General features: G+C 39.4%; 1 protein-coding gene across 2 annotated transcripts; it reads right to left on the bottom strand.

Moving 5' to 3' along the window:
• Nucleotides 1-532: 532 nt before the first annotated feature.
• Nucleotides 533-19,383, bottom strand: LOC143394531 (uncharacterized). Of its 2 annotated transcripts, XM_076849239.2 has the most exons (7): nt 19,146-19,383; nt 9,902-10,042; nt 6,421-6,509; nt 5,317-5,443; nt 4,661-4,744; nt 3,565-3,623; nt 533-2,977 (listed from the first exon to the last, which is right to left on the bottom strand). In XM_076849239.2, the coding sequence occupies exons 2-7, from the start codon at nt 9,924-9,926 to the stop codon at nt 1,118-1,120; spliced, it is 2,244 nt and encodes a 747-aa protein (XP_076705354.2). In that variant the 5' UTR covers nt 9,927-10,042; nt 19,146-19,383; the 3' UTR covers nt 533-1,117. The 2 variants fall into 2 exon arrangements, with proteins under 2 accessions (XP_076705354.2, XP_076705347.2); XM_076849232.2 differs by lacking the exons at nt 9,902-10,042; nt 19,146-19,383 and having other exon boundaries at nt 6,421-6,666.
• Between the last annotated feature and the right edge of the window lie 1,953 nt (nt 19,384-21,336).

Below are 21,336 nucleotides of genomic sequence, written 5' to 3'. Positions count from 1 at the left end.
CAACAGGGGTGAATCTGGAGGACATTATGCTATGTGAAATAAGTCAGATAAAAAAACACAAATACTATGCAATCATACTTAAATACAGAATATAAAAGTCAATACAACCACAAAAATGGAATTCTAATTAGAATAAGTTATACTCCATGTATGTATGTCAAAATACGTTCTATAAAAAGAACAAAAAAAATAAAAACAAAACAAAAAAGGAACCTAAAACCCACAGAAAGAAAAATACAATTGTGGTAACCAGCAGCTAGGGGAAGGGATAAATGAGATGGTAAAAACTCTCAGTTATGAGTAAGTTCTTGAGACCTTATATGCAGCATGGTGAATATAGTTAATAAAAAAATGTGCTGTAAAACTGAATGTGCTAAGACAGTAGGAAGTGCTACACAATACCAAAAATAAAAGGTCACCATATCGCATAAGGGACATTTTAATTAGCTTGATTGTAGTAATCGTTTCACAAACATATTTTGTACATCAGATTCTATACCCTAAATATATACAATTTTAGTTATCAGTCATATCTCAGTAATATTTGGAGAAAAAGTAAAAGAGCAGTAATTAAACATTTAAAACTGAAAAGTCATAAGAGTACATAAATATTCAAAATATTTGAAATACTGAAACTGCCAAATGTTCAAAAGAAATCTATACCGCCACAAAGAAAAACACGCCTCCAACAGCATTTCAGGATCCAGAGAAGCAATTCTCATATCCCATAGATGAACAACTTCTCTTAAGTGTGAATATCACGTTTATTAAAAATTGAAGAATAATGTAATATAAAAAATGACTTGCAAATACTTTTTACTTTCATGAATTCTTTCTCCATTGGGTATTGTAGGTGACCATCAGAACACTTATAAAATATGGAAAAGTTGTAGTTCTGCTATCTATAAGGTTTCTCTCCACAGTGAGATCCCAAAAAATAGTTGACAGCTTTCTATGTTTCTGACATGGTACAGCTTCAAGATGAGTTCTTGCATGTTGGATTGTGAGCAGCTTCTGATGACTTCCCCACACTTCTTAAGATCATGGGGCAGCTTGGAATGTGAGTTCTTCCAGGACTTTGATGTGAACTGTGACAGATGAATACTTTATACATGGCTTACATTGATAAGGTTTCTTGCCACTGTGAATCTGAACGTATTACTAAGGCAAGAGGGCTTCCTAAAGCAGTTTCCTCGTTCCTCACATCCAAAGGGTTTCTCACCAGTGTTTCCATATGCTCAGTAAGATGAGAAGAACTACTAAAGGCCATCCCATAATCCTTACATTTATAGGGTTTTGCTCCACTGTGAATTCTCACATGCTTACTTAGGTGTGAGTAAACAGTAAAGGCTTTCCCACATTCTTTGCATTCATAGGGTTTCTCTCCAGTGTGAGTTCGCATGTGAATGTGAAGGTAGGAGGAACACGTAAATGCTTTCCCACACATATTACATTCAAAGGGCTTCTCTCCAGTATGGATTCTTAAATGTGCAATAAGATATGAGGAGGAAGCAAAGGCTTTCCCACATTGGTCACATTCGTAGGGTTTCTCTCCTGTGTGGCTTCTTATATGTTCAATGAGGCCTGAGGATGTAGTGAAGGCTTTCCCACATTCCTTACAATCATAGGGCTTCTCCCCAGTGTGAGTTCGTACATGTTTAGTGAGACCTGAGCGCACAGTGAAGGCTTTCCCACATGCCTCACATTTATGGGGTTTCTCTCCTGTGTGAATCCTTACATGTTTACTTAGGTGTGAGGAAACAGTGAAGGCTTTCCCACATTCCTTACATACATAAGGTTTCTCTCCCGTGTGAGTTCGCACATGATTGTGAAGATAGGAGGAACATGCAAACGCTTTCCCACACATGTCACACTCAAAAGGGTTCTCTCCAGTGTGTGTTCGTAAATGTTTAGTGAGGCTTGTGCGCTCAGTGAAGGCTCTGCCACATTCCTTACATACATAGGGTTTTTCTCCAGTGTGAGTTCGCATATGAATGCGAAGATAAGAAGAACACGTAAATGCTTTCCCACATACCTTACATTCAAAGGGCTTTTCTCCAGTGTGTGTTCTCAAATGTGTAATTAGGGATGAAGAAGAAGCAAAAGCTTTCCCGCAATGGTCACATTCAAAGGGTCTCTCTCCTGTGTGACTTTTCATGTGTTTGATAAGGCCTGAGGATGAAGTAAAGGCTTTCTCACATTCCTTACACTCATATGGTTTCTCTCCAGTGTGAGTTGGTAAGTGTTTACTAAGGCCAGAGCGCCCTGTGAAAGCTTTGCCACAGTCCTTACATTTGTAGGGTTTTATTCCAGTGTGAACTCGAAAGTGATCATTAAGGCATGAAGAATTTCTAAAGCATTTCCCACAAACCTTACATTCAAAGGGCTTTTCTTCAGTGTGGGTTTTTAAATGCTGAGTTAGTGGATAACACCTAGAAAAGGCTTTCCCACATTCCTTACATTGATAAGGTTTCTCTCCTGTATGGGTTCGCATATGAATGTTAAGATTGGCAGAATATTTAAAACTTTTCCCGCATTCCTTACACTCATAGGCTTTTTTCCCAGTGTATGTTTGCACATGTGTAGCTCGGCTCCTGGAGTGGCTAAAGGCATCACCACACTGCTCCCACTGGAACAGTTTGTCCTCATTGTGAATTCTACCCTGTGATGGAAGGTGAGACTGACTAACAAAAGCTTGCCCAAAGTCACTGCATTCAAATGCTCTGGCTTGCACACAAGTTGCCTGATAAGCGCCACTAAGAGTCACACTGCAATCTTTTCTATATTGACTGAACACAGCGAGTTTCTCTGCAGAAGTTTCCTTGTGCAGAGTAGGAAAGTCATTTCCAAACTGATCATAATCCCAAGTGTTCCCTCTGTTTTGAGTACCCATGTTTGTCAGAAAGTGTGAGTGTCCTTTGAAGATTTCTCCATGTGGCTTAAAGTCATACAGCTCCTCTCCATTGTGGCAACTTGCCTATTGATTCAAAAATAAAAAATGAATGGTGAATAAGAAAATTTTCAAACTTATTTGTAGATTCCACCCATGTCAAGACAAAAACATTATGATGATTATGATTTTTGTTATTTTCAAAAAATATGTACATAGTTATTGCCCTCTGAGTTTCACTGCCTATGAGTAAAGGAACCCTACTGCAAAAACCCCATGCCATCTGCTCTGTGAAAGAATCTCTGTAGGTTTTCTTAAGATTATTTTAAACAGTCAATGTCCAGTTCTGTGGGTGGTAATATATCCATGAGGAAACTCTGAAGTTTTAAAGTTCTGGGCATCTCTTTAGAAACCTGCTCCTTATGGGTAAAGGTTATTTCTCCCAAATATCTCTCGCTGGCACTAATTTCCATCATGTAATGCCCATTCCTCTCTAAATGTGGAAAATAAGAAATATTCAGGGCTGAGGTTGCAGCTCAGTAGTAGACCATCTGCCTCACACGTAAGGTACTAGGTTCCATTCTCAGCAACACATAAAAATAAATAAATAAAATAAAAGTACAACTACAACTACAATTAAGAAATAAAAGAGAAATATCCATTGTGAATCTTACCAGTTGTATCCCACTTGTCATTTTTAACCAAAACACATCCTGTCGAAGTGCTGCCCATTCTGAAGTAAAACAGAAAAACATATAAAAGTGTTTCCACGATAAAATAGTCAGGTGGAAAAGTTAAAAATGATACATCTCATTTGTACCTATTTTCATATTAATATGCTAAAAAACAAAGCCAGAATATATTCAAGTAGTTTGGCTATATCTAAAATTCAAGGGGCAAGGGAAGCAGTTTGGCATTAGCATGTATGAGGCCCTGGGTTCAATTCCCAGTAACAAAATAATGACAATAATAACTAAAATAAAATAAAATTTGACAGTCACAAGGACATGGTCAAAATTTAGAAATTAATAACTTATTCTGAAAATTAAATGTCCTGTTAAACAGAAACAGTATTATTAGGAAAGAAAACTAAGAAAGGTATGAACAAAAACCATACGTGAAAAACATAAACTCAAAGAAGAAAGAGCAAGTCACTGGCTGAGACTGTAAGAATGTCTGGAATAAACGGGAAGTAATGGAGTACTAGAATGTGAAGATATCCCAAAGCTTCCAAGTCCAATAGCCTCGGCCTTCTCACTCAAAGGGTATTTTTTAGTTTCCTCTGGTTAGGCAGTGGTAGAGGCCTATAATCCCAGAAACTCTGAAAGCTAAGTCAGGAGGATTGAAAGTTTGAGGCAGTTTGGGCAACTTAGCAAAGACCCTGTCTCACAATAAAGAATAAAAAGGGCTGGGGGTGCTAGGGTTTTGGCTCAGTGATAGAGTGCTCGCCTTAGCATTCATGAAGCACTGGGTTCGATCCTCAGTACCACATAAAAATAAAATGAAGATATTGTGTCCACCTAAAACTGGAAAAATAATAATAATAAGTATTTTTTTTAAAAAAGGCCTGGGGATGTAGCTTAATGGTAGAGCTCCCCTGGGTTCCAACCCCAGTACTGCAAAAAATAAAGTGTCCACAGTGGTAGAGCTCTTGCTTAACATGTTCAAGACCCTATATTCCAACCCTGGCATCATAAAAAAGAAATTCCTTTAATACTGCAAACATAATGAACTTCCCATTGACCAGAACTATTTTTCACAAATACTTACCTTGGATGACACCTCTCTCCACTGTCCTCAACTCTTCTTCTGCCTCCAAACAAGAAATCAGGCTGGGTTTGATAAGCTGACATCCTGTACATGAGGAAAGATGCATTAATGGAAGTGGCTCATTCAAAAGATCATATTTCCCATGATTTAGGATCTATGGTTCTAAAGACAGAAGTGAAATGATTACTGAAAAAAGACTTCATATGCAAATACCCCCTCTTAATATCTGATCCCTGAAACCCAGACTGATGATTATGTAGACAATTACAAAGCACTAAATGTTAATCAAATAGGAAATAAAGTGAAAAAAAAGATTTTGTAAACATGGGGAAAATCTACACAAGTCATTCTTAAAACCTTACAGTGTATCAGATTCTATGGAGGAACTGTTAAAACACAGATGACAGAGTCCCAACTGAAGAGTTTCTGATTCAGTACACCAAAGATGGAGGCTGAAGATGCACTTTTATGAGAGAATAATAATGATACTATTGTTCCTAGGACCACATCTTAAAAACCACCACAGTAGATAACAACATATTGGGACTGGGACTATGCCAGTTATTCTTCTCACAGTTGACATCACTGCTATTGCAAAACAGTAAAAACACATTATACTTCTGTTTTATGAGATGCAGTAATGATGGCAGTCTTACCTACAGCCACCAGGTTCTGGTAGTTCTCCAGCATCACCTCTCTGTACAGGTTTCTCTGAGTTTGGTCCAGTAAAGCCCATTCCTCCTGGGAGAAGTCTAAAACCACATCCTCAAAGGTCACAGACTCCTATAACACACACATTCCAGTTTGAGCCAAGAAACATCTCCATAAAGTTCACTGAGAATGGGAATGGATAACCCAATGCCTAAACAGAGTTGGAAGTTCTCCCAATATCTACCTCAGAGTTTCATGATTCTAGAGACTCTTTGTTTGCACACTCACCCACTATTCATCTTCTCCACTCATATGGCTTGAATGGCACACTGAAAACATGAATGTATCTCACCACAACCAGACCAGGAGCTCTTTCTCATCTTACTTTCCTCTATTAAAATATACTCCTGGCTGGGTGCCATAGCATACTGTAATCCCAGCAGCTTGGAAAGCTGAGGCAAGAGAATAGCCAATTCAAAGAGGATTGCCCCTGTCTCTAAATAAAATACAAAAAGGGCTGGAGATGTGGTTCAGTGGTTGAGTGTCCCTGGGTTCAATCCCCAGTACCCAAAAATAAAAAATTAAATTAAATTTAAAATATATATATATTTTTTTTCACACATATATCACATTTTATACATTCAATAAATGATAAATAAATAAAGTCTTTCATAAAATGAAACATTCACCTTCCTATCATCTATCACAACCCTCAGCAAAATGTGAGACATGCAGTTGGTGCAAAGAAATCCCGGGATGGGCTGGGGTTGTGGCTCAGTGGTAGCGCACTCGCCTAGCATGTGCAAGTCCCTGGGTTTGATCCTCAGCACCACATAAAAGTAAAATAAAGATATTGTGTCTAACTACACCTAAAAAAATAACAATAAAATATTTAAAAAAAAAAAAAAAAAAGAAATCCCAGGACGATTTTCAGGAAAATTTTTCCCCAATATAAGAGGCTGCATTCTCAGGAGAAATTCAACTTGGACTCAGTCATTCAGGGAGACTTTATATGCTTTAAGAATCCCTGCAGACAAGAACACCTAGATGAAAATATCTACCTGGAGCAAGGAAGTATGCCATTTGGGAGGATAGTACATTCTTCCTACCTGGTAACAATTTGTCAGGCCATCAACCACCATCCTTTCTGCCTCTGTCTTTTCTTCATGAAGGCAGATGGGGCCCCTAGAAAATAAGCCTAGTAGGAAGAGGGGGAAAAAAGGCATAAAAATCCAGAAGTGACCATTATTCCCACACTCACATGCCTAAAGGTCATTCCATTCTAGTTCAAAATTCCACATAAGCCAGCCCACTCAGGAAAACACGCTAGCCCCGCCACAACCCATGTTCACAGGCACTGTGCCGTTCCTGCTGACCCCAGTACTCAGGGTCCACAGTCAAACGTACAGACTGGAGAGGATGTCCACTGTTCCCTGACCAGGCCAAAAAGACTTCAGTCCATTTTTCTGCTGCCTACTGCTTGGAGGCAAAGGGGCTGAGGTAGCCACCACAGCCCCCAGGGCTCACCTTGCCCACATGTAGGCAGAATGGCTGGGAGCCAGGATGTGTGTGGCTCGCCCAGGTCCTGCTGGTCCTGGAGCAACTTGTGTGGATGAGTGAGGACCACAGCCTTCCTGTGCGGAGGCTGGATGGTGTTTAAGTCCCACAGTTAATTGCTTCAACTTTCTCTAGATGGTTTCCAGTCCTACTAGTTCAGTGCATGGTTAAAGGAGGTCTCTGTTCAGTACCTAGCCACCTATCCTACCAATATAGTCATGGAAAAGAAAGAACACTGACTTAACAGCAATTTAGCAAATACTGCAGAAGAGTCAAAAACTTTTCAGTTTCTTGCAGATATATTACCAAAGAAGATTTTAGCTAGTAAGTACCTGAAAATGTTTAAAAAGGAAGAGCATGAGGACGATGATGATGGAAGTGAAATCTAGAAATCGCCTGGCGAGGACCCTCCTGGGTGAGCCCTGTTCCTTTGAAGCAAGCACATCACCATGTGGCTTTGGTCACCTTTTCCAGAAACTTCCAGTACAGCATATTCCTTCATGGCTAAGACTGAGCATCTGCTGCATCTATGCCATGAAAAGCTGAAGGGAAAATAGTACAACTGCAGTGACAGGCCACCCTACAGCTGACACCACTGTACTTCCCCTTGAACTTGCAGACAGATTCTGAAGAGCTTCTGGATAAGCTGTGGATTTATATATGATTTATGTTCTGAAATTAGTTCTTATAAAGAACTGGATTTAGTTTTAGCTAAATATGTAGTTCCTAAGTCATACATTGCCTCTCACCTCTGTTTATATATATATATTTTTTTAATTTTGACTATTCAAATTTTATTTTTGTATTGTAAAGAAATATATTTTTCTTGGGCTGAGGTTATGGCTCAGTGGTAGAGCACTTGCCTAGCATGTGTGAGGCACTGGGTCCGATTCCTGGCACCAAATATATAAATAAATGAACAAAAGAAAGGTTCATCAACATCTAAAAAAAATTTTTAAAAATAATAAAAAAAGAAATATACTTTTCTATTAAAGATCTGTACATATTTTTATAGTAACATGCTTTGTGGAACTAGTTTTAGGATCCTTTTGTTCTAATTCTTTGCTTATTACCTGAGAGTTTTGTGAAAGTTAAAAGCAAGCATTTCTTTCTGGGGGTTTTGCTCAGCAGTGGGTGTATACTTAGCAGCACCAGGATAGGTTCCCCAGTACCAAAAACCAAAAGCCCACTATATTCCCAGAGAAGCTCCCAGATTATCAAATGAAACACAGAAATGCTTCTTCTGCATTTACATCCAGTAAAATCACCCTTTTTAGTTTCAAGTCTATGAATTTTGACAAATGTGTAATTTGGGGGAATTTTCATTTTGCTGTGTTTTGTTTAAGATAGGATCTCATGTTGCCCAGGCTAGCCTCAAACTCAGCACCCCTAATAGCTGGAATTACAAACACCTATCACTGTGCCAGCCACATCACCCAAAAGATTACCCTGTGCTGCCTATCCCCTACCCTCTGGCAACCACTGACATTTTCTGTTCTTCTTGTTTTTTAAAAATTATTTTAAAAGTATTTAAAAATCCACTTTTGTCAAGCTTTGAGTTTTTAACTAATGCAGTCATGCAACTATCACAGATAAGATACAATGCTTTTGTCACCCTCTGGACAAAGCCCTCCTGGTCAACCCCACCACTTTACCCTGGCAACCCTGAGCTGTTCTTTGTCGCAGTAGCATCAGCCAGCAAACTTTCTGGTAAGGACCATATAAATATTTTAAGCTTTCTGGTCTATATAATCTCTGTAGCAACTACTCAGCTCTGCCACTATAGTAGGAAAGCAGCCAAAGATAATATATAAAATGTAAAAGAATGAACATGGATGTATTTCAATATTTTGGACTCTGAATTTTCTATAATTTTTTCTTAGTTGTAGATGGACACAATATCTTTACTTATTATTTATTTATTTATTTATTTGGTGCTGAGGATCAAATCCAGGGCCTTGCACATGCAAGGTGAGCGCTCTACCACTGAGCCACAATCCCAGCCCCTCTAAAATTTTTATTTTTCTTTAATTAGTTAAAAATGTAAATACTTAGCTTACATTCTGTATAAAAATGGAACTAGATTTGGCTCACAAACCAGTGACTCACCTGATCCAGAATGTTGCGTAATTGGAATCATAAGGTATGTAGCATGAGTTTGTCATTTTTGTATTTAGTAGAAGCATTTGAGATTTGTCTATGTGGCTGCAGATGTTAGCTGTCCATTCCTTTTTACTGCTGAGTAGGATTCCATTGTATGGAAATACCAGTTTATTCATTCTCCAAGTACATGGATAATGCCCCATTTAGATTACTCCCAGTTTTGATGGTCATAAATAAATCCCTATAGGCATTTGTGTAAAAATGTGCAATGGAGCACAGCTATCAATCCCAGCAACTCAAGAGTCTGATGCAGGAGAACCGCAAGTTCAAAGCCAGCCTCAGCAACTTAGAGAGGCCCTGAGCAATTTAGCAAGGCTTTTGAGCAACTTAGTGAGACCCTGTCTCAAAATAAAAAAAATAAAAAAAAAACAGGTTGGGGGTATGGCTCAGTGGCTAAGCACCCTGGGTTCAATCCCTGGTACAAAAGAAAAGGGGGCTAGAGTTGTTGCTCAGTAGTTGAGTGCTTGTCTAGCACATGTGAGGCAATGATCCTCATCACCACATAAAAATAAATAAATGCTACAATGCCAGAGCAATGTGTCACAACTAGAGCCAGAAAAAGAGATATTGAGCCATGCCACCCATCAGAAAAAGTTTAATGGTCTCATTTTACAGATGAAGAAAAGAACTGTAAACCCTGAGAAATACGCCTCTTTAACTGCCTATAATGATAGAACTCATAATGAAATCATGTAGCACCTATAACTAAAGCAAACATACCTGGGGGCTGACTTACAAAAGAGCCCTCTCTGCTGACTTTAGTATTCCTGAAATGAACAAGCAGCAGCATCAAGCCCAGAGAACTAGAAATATACTATACAGGGGGCACCTAAAGTAGAGTCTCTGAAAAATAACATCAGCAGAACTTACCACAGGACAAATCAATGGCTTCCATCCCGTACAGCTGATGGTGAAATAGGCCTGTGATTCCAAGGACACATCAAGGTAGCTTACGCATTTAAGGGGATGGTGGCAATCTCTGTTCCTCTGTATAGAAGGTTATATGTGTTCCTGTAGATATCAATCATTTATCAATAAGCATTACTTATTATTCATCAAACATCAAGCAAGGACAATATGACACAAGAAAATTACAGATCAATACGTATGATGCTGGGTGCAATGGTGCATGCCTGTAATCCCAGCAGCTCAGGAGGCTGAGGCAGGAGGATAACAAGTTCAAAGCCAGCCTAGCAAAAAGTGAGGCACTAAGCAACTCAGTAAGACCTGTCTCTAAATAAAATTCAAAATAGGGCTGGGGATGTGGCTCAGTGGTTGAATGCCCCCAAGTTCAATCCCTGGTACTCAAAAACAAAACAAAACAAAAAAAAAAAAACCAAAATAGATCAATATGCATGATGAACATAAATGCAAATATCCTCATCAAAATGCAGTTAACCCTCTCTATCCACAGGTTCCACATAGTAGATTCAGATAAGATTGGGCACATTCAGCGTGGTGTGTCTGTAGACTATATCAGTGGATTCAACAAACTTCAGATCAAAAATACTTTTTTTAAATTCTGGAGACAGCCAGGCACAGTGGCATATGCCTATAATCCCAGCAGCTCAGGAAGCTGAGGCAGGAGGATCATGAGTTCAAAGCCAGCCTCAGCGACTTAGTGAGGCCCTAAGCAACTTATTGAGACACTGTCCTAAATAAAATACAAAAAGGGCTAGAGATGTGGCTCAGTAGTTAAGCAGCCCTGGGTTCAATCCCGGTACCAAAAATTAAAAAAAAAAAAAAAAAAAAAAATGGTTGGGGGCTCGGGATGTAGCTCAGTGGCAGAGTTCCTGCCAAGTATGCACAAGACCATGGGTTTGAAATCACCTCAAAATAAAAATTTTTAAAAAATTGAAAACAATCCCATTTACAGCAACTACAAAAAAAATACTGAAGAAAAAAATCTATTCATGAAGATCAAAAATATGTACTCTGAAAATTATAAAATATTGATGAAAGAATTGAAAACAACCCAAAAAAATGGAAAAGGACAACCAAACGCGATGCAGCTCTGGAATAGAGTGCCTGACTTAGCGTGTGAGGCAACAGGTTCAATCCCCAGTATCACCCCAAAAAAAGAAAAAAAATGACAATTATATTCATAGATCAGAATTATTAAAATGTCCTTATTGGGCTAGGGTTTAGATCAGTGGTAGAAAGGTTTTCCTAGCATGCCCAAGGCCTTGGATTTGTGAAAAATAGAAAATCCCAATGGTCCATTTTCAGAATACAGGTATTTAGCCTGTATTATTTGGGATGTAAGAAAGGTGGCTGGAGAGGAGATCAGAATGGAAAATCACAAGGCAGTTAACACACAGGGTAAAAATTCACAGCCCCTTGACAAACCGCAGGTGAGAAGGAAGGCCCCACCACCTGACCAACAGAGAGAAACTGGGTGCACTCAATCCAAGGGGGCTTTCCCATCACAAGAGAACAAAGGGAGATGGGGAAAACTAAAGGTATATTTCTTTAAAAAACCCAATAGGAGACAGCAAAACCTCGGTGATATTCGAAATTAGTGTGCCTTCTATAGTACTCCGCCAATGAGGAACCAGTGGAGGGATCTTGCACTCTAGGGGATAAATCACTAGTTATACCCAATGTGGGGGTCCCTGACCACTAGGCACCTGATCTTGCAAGATTACTATTAAAGTAAAGCCTCATTTTTTACTGTTCCTTATATCTTTTAGTCTATTCTTTGGGCTTGGGCAGGTAAAAAAAAAAATTACCCAAAGTGATCTATAGATTTAATGACAACCTTTCCAAAATTCCAATGGCATTTCCCCCAGAAATATTTTTTAAATCCTAAAATCCACATAAAACCAGAAAAGACTCACCAGAACCAAAGAACTCTGAGCAAGAAAACAGCTGGAAATCTCAAGCAAAACTGCATGTACTGACATAAAAGCTTGACACAAGAGACCAATGGAACAGAACAGCAAACTCAGAAATAAATCCATACATTTATGGTCAGTTGATTTGCAAACTATTCATCTGATAAGGGCCAATTTCTTATAGTGTTGGGCAAATAGTGGGCATCATAAGTACTCCAGAGAACTCCAAGAGAAACTAAACGAGGTTGTAGAAACCTCTAGAGTAAAGGGGTTTCTCAGAGCATTAATAAAAATGCCTGGTGATTTTCATTTGTATATAAAATTTGTAAATGAGAAATATCCTCCCATTAGAACCCAAAAAGGACAAAAAGATGCTGAACTCATGTGTCATCAAGAAGTATATTAAATGAATATCCATGGAGAATGTTATTAATGTAATGTCATACCTGTAAGTCCTACAGAAAGGTGTATACAGTCAGTGTTGTCTGCAAAGATAATATGTGATCACAACATTGTTAAGTTACCCCAAAGGTCATGCGTAAAACAGGAAATATGTCCCTTTGGAGGGTGAGGCCCACTGAGGCTGAAAGGTTGCTGAAATAAGTAATGGGAAAAAAAAACACAGAATTTGTAGTAAGAGAAAAACTATTACTAGTTTTTGATTAAATACAATCAGTAATGTTAATAAAACTACTACTAAGTATTAATTATGGGGCCTTCCTAGATGAAACCATGGTATTTCAAGATTGTAATCATCCATTATGAGGCACCATTTATTTATTTTCAGATTTAACAATGGGCAATAATGGCCTGCCATATGGAGAAGTAGTGGAGATAATCACCTTTTATTTATTATGTTTTATATAACCAGGTTTAATCCTGGAGGGCTTTAATTTGAGGCCATATTAACTACTTTAATTAGGGCCCACAAATGAAACCAATTTGTAAATGACAAAAACTGACTTTAGTTTTAAATTACTATTTATTCTATCAGAGGATATAGGTGGAGTATTTTAGGGCAATGGGTATGTGACTCTGAAATCCAGTCAAGCCTACAGTTAAAAGAGAAGCATACCAATTTTCTCATATTGAGTAACTTTAGGAATATAAGGAGAACAATATTTAAATTTAGTGGGATCCTCAGGTATAGCTATAATTGAGTCTCCATTATTAATGTATTCATGAAATTTTGTCAATTGATCATGTTAGCACACTTTAAAGATAAAATAAAACCTACATTGTGCAGGCCCAAATCCCAACTAACACCCTTTTTAATCTTTTTTTTTTCCCCCTTGAGACAGGGTCTAGCTCTGTTTTCCAGACTGGCCATGAATTCCTAGACTCAAGAGATCCTCCTACCTTAACCTCCCTAATAGTTTTTTTTTTTTTTAATATATTTTGTTACATAAAAGTTTAACATATAAATTTTTAATTTTCAACAAGATCAAATTATGAAACTTCTTTTATTTTTCTTTCATATGAATAATCTGTCATATAATTACTTCATGCTATTTATTTTTTTAATTTGTTTTTAGTTGTAGATGGACACAATACCTTTATTTTTTTTATTTATTCATTTTATGTGGTGCTGCCATATGGAGAAGCAGTGGAGATAATCACCTTTTACTGACATAAAAGCTGACACAAGAGACCAATGGAACAGAACAGCAAACCCCTGGGTTCAATCCCTAGTACCAAAAAAAGAACCCAGTGCCTCACACATATGAGGCAAGCACTCTGCCACTGAGCCACAATCCCCCCCATTCAAGCTATTTATAATAAAATATTTTCATATCTATTCAACTAACTTGTATTTTCTCCCCTGGCACCTAGGGATTTGATATTAAAATTATTAATTAGGGCTGGAGATGTGGCTTAGAGGAAAAGTGCTTGCCTAGAATGCACAAAGCCCTTGGTTCAATTCCCAGCACCACAAAAAAGAAAAAAAGAAATTAAAAATAAAATTACTAATTAATCTATGGCCACTTTTATCTTTGTTCAACTGGCATTTGCACTATACTTAAGTTTTTTATTCCCATTCAGCTGGGAGTCATCTGAGATGACAGTCTCTTCCCTCACCTTTTTCATTTTGTTCTAGGCTTTTAGCCACCTGATGCCTAGGTATTTAGTTTCTGTCTCTGGCTGATAAAGGAAAAAGGGAGCAGGGTTGGGGGCCAAAGCCTCTGGGCAACCTCTCCTCACATCCTGCTCCTTTTCTTATACTCACGCACAAAATCTTTCAAAATGGATTGGCACAGAGACATGGATGGACAGGAAGAATAACTTCTGATGTTCTATAGCACAGTAGGATAACTGTGGTAGACAACAAGTAACTGAATAGTTCAAAGTGATTAACAAGAATCTGAATGTTCCCAACACAAATAAATTATAGTCTGTCTAAACATAGTTTTAAGTGTCAGTAAAAATACTAATAAGCCAGGTATGGTGGCACACACCTGTACTCCTAGCAACTCAGGAGGCTGAGGCAGGAGGATTGCAAGTTCCAAGCCAGCCTCAGCAACTTAGTGAGGCCCTAAGAAACTTACTGAGATCCTGTCTCAAAATAAAATACAAAAAGGGCTGGGATGTTTCTCAGTGGTTAAGCACGCCTGGGTTCAACACCCAGTATCAAAAAAATTAAAAGTAAAAAGGTCTGAAGATGTGGCTCAGTGGTTAAGTACTCCTGGGTTCAATCCCTAGTACCAAAAAAAAATAAAAATAAAAAATGGCTTGTACCTCTAGATAGCTAAACATTGTAATAAACATACTAAAACATAAGAAATAATTAAATTAAGACTTTAGCACAAACTGGTTTCACAAAATGAGGCCCAGGGATCCCTAATTAAAAACAGTTTATTAACAATGGCCCAATGTAAATTAAAATAGGACCTCAAGGATTTAAATTTACATAAATCCCAGTTCATAAAGAGGAGATTATCTCTACTGCTGCTCCATCTGTCAGCTCAATCTTGCCTATTTTTAAATTTGAAAATAAAGGTCACCTCATGATGGGTTGCTACAACTGTAAGGTGGGACCCTATCTAAAATTTCTGATTCTATCCATTCAACACCCAGTAAATATTGGCCTCTTATAAATCTGGTTAACATGTTCTGTTCAGTGCCTATTTCAACAGCCTCTGGGCTGCAACTTGCCCCCACCTCCAAAGACATGCAATACACCTTTTCCTCATCCAATAGATCTGGCATCCCTGCAATATCTTTGAAAACAAAGAGGACATACATCTTCTGCAGGAATATAGGTATGATAATGATAACATCTTTCCCTAAGGAGATTCTACTGGCACACTCATGAAGGACAAATAACTGCAATATCTTCTAGTACTCTTTTTTGAGTTCTGGCAAAATAGTCCCCATTTTGTAAAATTTCACAAACTTTTTGTCCAAACTAAAATCAACAGGCACTCCTATTAGCACCTTCAAATTAAAAAAAAAAAAAAAAAAAAAAAAAGAGTAAACAAAAACTCAGCTTGAGATAGAGGTTCTGGGAATCTTTTTTAATGCTCCTCGAGTCTCTAGACCACTTGTGGTGGCCATTGGTTGCCCATGGCATCTAATGTAAGGAACTGCCCCTCTTGCCCTCCTGCTATTTGCATTATAGGTATGACTGGCCACCTACCAGTTTCTCTTGGAAATAACGGATCTCACAAACCCTGAGCCTATCACCTCCCATACCCAGCTACCCATTATGCTTTAGGTCATGGAAACACCACCCCACAAGCTTTGCATAAGTACTAAGGCCTCCTTAAGACAGCAAGGAGCAGAACATGGGACCTCTGGTATACTCCACCTGCAAGAGACAGTGGCTTCTCCTGTTATCAGCCTCTTACCAAAGTGTCCTCCATGATTACCTAAAAAGTCCCTTGGAATTAACTGAAGAATAATTGGAGTCCTTAGACTAGGGCACTGCTGACTATCATACATGATGAAGTTTAGTGGAGAGTTGCTGCTTTCCATCCACTAGAAAGGACTCAAGAAACAACCTAAGTAGCCAAACATGGGGTATTCATCTTAGCATTGGAAGCCCTGATCAACAAATGCCCCCATCTCTTACATTTATTATAAACTACTAGGCCATTACCTAAAAATTGTCCCATTCAAGGAAAAACAAAAACCCCTCTGGGAATTTCTTAACTGATAGATACCCAAATGTAAATCAAAATCTCACACATTTCCACATACACTTAGGCCATAAAACAAGGCTTTGCCAGGACATCCATTTTCTCTTCAGAGTTAGAAATATGATAGTAGGATCTATTTCCAGCAGAAAAAAAAAATAACACAATCAAAAAATTCTCTCAAGTATAGCTAAACAACATTCTGTTAACCGTTGGTATTATTACCACTGGCTTGGGTGCTTTACTGGTTTACAACCAGAGGGTCACATTAACTCCATTGGGTACCTACTTAAAAAGGATACCCTAATCCCACACCCCTGATGACTTCACCTCAGCCCAATGTATCACTGCTAAAAATGACATCACCCCAGAAAACATAGCCCCAACTCAGGAACTTGCTGTTGGAGATGGCTTCTCCCATTACACTTAAACCTCCACAAAACAATGCCCACAGACTGTCACCTGAAACACAAAATGGACATAGAATAATTTTGCTTTTCCTCCTGAACTCACTGTCTGCTTGTGCCATGCTCCTGGTACACCAATTGTTCTCAGTTCAAAATTTATTTTTTCTCTGCTCAAATGTATACCTCCATACAGCTCTAGGAAAATCTGTATTACTAAAATTAATGGAGATTACTGTTTTCCTTCCCACATATCACCAAACTCACAGACCAGGAAAGGACCACCTATTCACATGTTGCATTTTCCTATTACACTCCTCCCACTTTCTCCGTCATCTCATGGTTTGACTCACCAACCACAATCTCTCTTTAGGTGTTGTTATACACAACATCTATTTTTTTTTTAGGGTCACCGACCCTGATGTTTATTTTATTTTATTTTTTTCAAGAGAGAGGGAGAGAGGGGGAGAGAGAGAGAGAGAGAGAATTTTAATATTTATTTTTTAGTTATCGGCGGATACAACATCTTTGTTTTGTACGTGGTGCTGAGGATCCAACCCGGGCCGCACGCATGCCAGGCGAGCACACTACCGCTTGAGCCACATCCCCAGCCCCTATACACAACATCTAAACTTTACAAATACTTTACCAAATGATTACTTTATAATCCCTAAAATCAAAGTGCAGGTTATGTCACTAAGGTTCTGATACTCCTCTAACTAGCTTATGAAGTGGCAACGTGGCAAAACTATAAGTAGCTTCTAAGAACTAAGGACAGACTCCAGCAGACAGTAAGCAACAAAATCTACAGCTGCAAGTGAGTGAGTCTACAAATAGGTTTTTCCCTGTGTAAGCTTCCCTACTAAGCAATATGAGACTGCAACCCCAACAATGACTTGTTTGCAATCAATTGAAATCCTGAGCAGAGACTCTACTTTAACCATGTATAGGCTACTGACTAAAAGAAACTAAGATAATAAGAGTATGTTGACTGTGCCCAGTGGTACATGCCCACATCCCAGCTACTGAGGAGGCAGAAGCAAAAGGATCCCTTGAGCTCAGGAATTGCAGACCAGTAAGGACAGGATAGCAAGACTCTATTTCAAAAAGAAAAACAAACAGGTCTGGGGCTGTGGCTCAGTGGTAGCGCACCTGCCTGGCATGTGTGAGGCACTGGGTTCGATTCTCAGCACCATGTAAAATAAATAAAGGGCTATCAACAACTAAAAAAATTTTTTAAAAATTTTTAAAAAAGAAAAACAAACAAACAAACAAAAAGAGCCTAGTGTGGTGGCACATGCCTGTCCCCAAAACTCAAGAGGGTGAGGCATGGGAATCACAAGTCAATGTGGGCAACTTAGCAAGACCCTGTCTCATGATAAAAATTTTTTAAAAGATTGGTTGTAGCTCAGTTGTAGAGCACTTACCTAGCATGTGTAAAGCCCTGGATTCAATCCCCAGTACAGAAAAACACACACACACACATTCATGTTTTGTTTTATTTTGCCTTATATCATCTGAATATGCATAACTTAGTTTCCCTGTCATTTACATATTAAAGAGTAAATTCTTTCCTCAGCTTTATTTTCCCATAGAAAATAACTGTAGTGTCAAACCTGGAAGTAATCTTTGATGCACGTCCCTCTCTCCTGCAAAAAACATAATCCAACAATTCATAGAAAGCTTTCACATCTTCTACTCCATTCTGTTATGGCTAACTCTAGCACCTTGTAGTTTTGGTCTAGGATTAATCATCATTCTTTTCTTAGTTTCACTCCCATACGAGGATCAGAGAATAACACTGTTCTCCACCTTTGTTAATTTGTTAGCCTCCTCCACTAATTTACAAGCTCCCTGAGAACAGCTCTAAATTGAATTTTGTCACTATGCCTTAGTCAGCCATTCAGGCATTCTTCAATCTACAAGGAAAACAAGAAATGAAAAACACTGAAACATACTAAGAGAATACAATCAGAAGTATGACTTTCTGAAAGAGTGATTCCTAAAAGGACACAAAAACAATAGCCACTACTCTAGCTTCAAAGAGAATAAAAAAGCAATTACAAAATATGAACCTCGAATAGAGATAAGAACTAAAAACAACCAAAACCATGCTTTTACTTTTTTACCCAGCCTATATATGAATAACATTTTTAAAAATTTTATAAGAAACGCATTACCAAGCACGTAGAGCTCAATATGCCTGCAATTTTCAAATACTTCTTTTCAAATAGGTCAGTCAAAAAGGTTCATTTTTCTGGAGAGAAAAATGATAAACTGAAATATTAAGTGCAATCAAGTCTCTATCCTGTCTTCCACAGGCCACTGTGGCCAAGCTCTGCGGGAGGCACAGCCCGGCAGTCAGATGAGAAGAATGGCTGAGTGTGCTTGTTTCGTGGACTGGCTCGCGATCTACCCACGTTTACGGTTGCAGACGAAAACACGCACTCCCTGGACACCTACCAACGCGGCTTTCTCTCTAATTGTAACGTGTCAGAAATGGATACAGGGCGCTCAAAGCCAAGCCGCCGGCAAGCACCCCCGCAGCTTACTCCACGCAGGCGCGCGGGTCGCCAGGTCCGGACGCAGGGACGCGGGGACGCAGCCACCAAGACCCAAACTGCCGGACCTTCTTTCCTCCCCGGGAATAATTCACAGAGATACCCCCCGAGATAGCTCGGGGGCTTCTGAAGAGGCAATCGCCGTGTCTGCAAAAACCCCGAGGAAGCGCGTTTACCAGCAGTCGCGACGTGGCTCCTGACAGCCCGAGCGGCCTCGCAGACCCGGTAGTCCGGGAGGAGGCGCGGCCCGGCGGACGCGGGCGGGGCGAGCCAGGTGTCTCCCGAGAGGCTCCTCGGCGTCCCGGGTCAAACGCGTACTTTCACTGCCCCCTTCCAGCGCCGGCCGGCCCCGCACCCAGCCCTGAAGGCGTAGGAAGCCCCACGACCACTAAGGTGAAAAGGAACCCAGCTGCCAGGACTCCGCACTGGAAAAGACGGAAGCGAGTCATGACGTCACTTCCTCCTGCGACTTACAGCCGGAGGAGACTGACTGGGGTTCGGGCATCAGACACTCTGAACCCCTAATGGCAGAGAAATGGTAGCTTCCTCGCGCGAGAGTGCGGCTGAGCCTGAGATCCACTCAGAGCGGGGGCAGGAGGCGGAACCAAGCGCGGAGGTGAGGTGACTACTAGGCCCGGGGGCAGGGTCTTCGGGGGCGGGGCTGGGGCGGGTCTAGGCCTGGATGCTGACTCCGCCCACAGCCACAGAGTCCAGAGTTGATTCTTCATATTGATGAACCTGACAATGCAAGGTAGTACCAAAACAAACTGTTGTTCTGGCATAAAATCAGACACGCAGAACAATAAAACAGAATAGAAAGCACAGAAATAAACCCATGTATATACAGTCAAGTGATTTTCAACAAAAGTACCAAGAATACACAACAGGAAAAAGAGTCTCATATAAATGATACTATGAAAACTAAACATACACATGCAAAAGAATGCAACTGGACCGTTATCTTACACCATACACGAAAATCCATCCCAAATGGATTAAAGAATTAAACCTCAGGCCAGGCAATCCAGAAAACTCCTAGAAGTAAACAAAAGAAAACCTTCTTGACATTTACCTTGGCAATGATTTTTTGGAGTTCACACCCAAACCACAAGCAACAAAATAAACAAGTAAGGCTATATCAAACTAAAACAATTTCGAAAAGCACAGGAAACTATCAAATAAAAAAGTAAAGAATGGGAGAAATTATTTGTAAACCATAAATCTGATAATGGCTTAATAGCCAAAAATAAATAAATAAGGAACTCATACAACTGAGGAGGGGAAAAAAAACCAAATAGCCCAATTTAAAAATATAACGGAAGTGCTGGAGTGGGGGTGACACCGTGGTAGAGTACTTTTGTAGTATGTGCAAGGCCCTGGGATTGATCTTCAGCACTAGAAAAAAAAATGGCAAACAGTGCAGAGCATTTGCCTAGCATGCACAAGGCCGTGGATTTGATCCCCAGCACCTGTAAGTAAATAAATGAATGAATGAATAAATAATAAATTCAAAGGACCAGACTAGCTATTATTCCAAAGAATTCATATAAATAGCTAATGGGCATATATGAAATAATGCTGTACATCAGGGATCACCAGGGATATGCAAATGAAATGAAAATGAGATGTAACCCCATGCATGATAGGATAACTATTATTAAAAAAATCAACACATGACAAATGTTGGTAAGATGGTAAAGGAAACAGAACCCTGTATGATGCTGGTAGTAATACAAATTGGTAGTCCTATGGGAAAAAGTGTATAAGTTCTTTACAATATTAAAGAGTATATTGCCTCACATGCAAGAAGTTCTGGGTTCGATCCCCAGCACCACCAAAAAAAAAAAAAATAGTATAACTATAATGTTATCCAGCAAACTCACTTTTGGGTATGCAATCAAGAAAATAAAGTCACTACGTGAGACATATCCATGCTTGAGTTCATGACAACAATGCTGTGGGGAGGGGGAGAGAGGGAGTCTACTTGTGTTGTCTAAACTACTCTCAAGCAATCTTCCTGAATCCTCCTCCTGTGTAACTGGGTCTACAGGCACACAACTGGGAAACAGAAGATATCCCAAAATTTACAGTCCAATGACCTCTACCTTCAGATTCAAGGTGATCTTCTTGATTACACTTCAACACATACTCAATGACAAATGTTTTCCACAGACACCTTAGAAAATGCCTTCTTCTATTGCCATCAATTTAATTTCTTCATCCAACCAAGAGATCAGGCTGGGCTTGAATGGATGACATTCTGTACACAGAAAAAGATACATTAAGGGCTGGGGATGTGGCTCAAGCGGTAGTGCGCTCGCCTGGCATGCGCGCGGCCTGGGTTCGATCCTCAGCACTACATACAAA

The sequence above is a fragment of the Callospermophilus lateralis genome, chromosome 1, assembly GCF_048772815.1.
Source record: "Callospermophilus lateralis isolate mCalLat2 chromosome 1, mCalLat2.hap1, whole genome shotgun sequence".
NCBI classification, from domain to species: Eukaryota; Metazoa; Chordata; class Mammalia; order Rodentia; family Sciuridae; genus Callospermophilus; species Callospermophilus lateralis.
The sequence above is the reverse complement of the archived record's forward strand: the minus strand, read 5'-3'. Positions and strand labels throughout refer to the sequence as shown.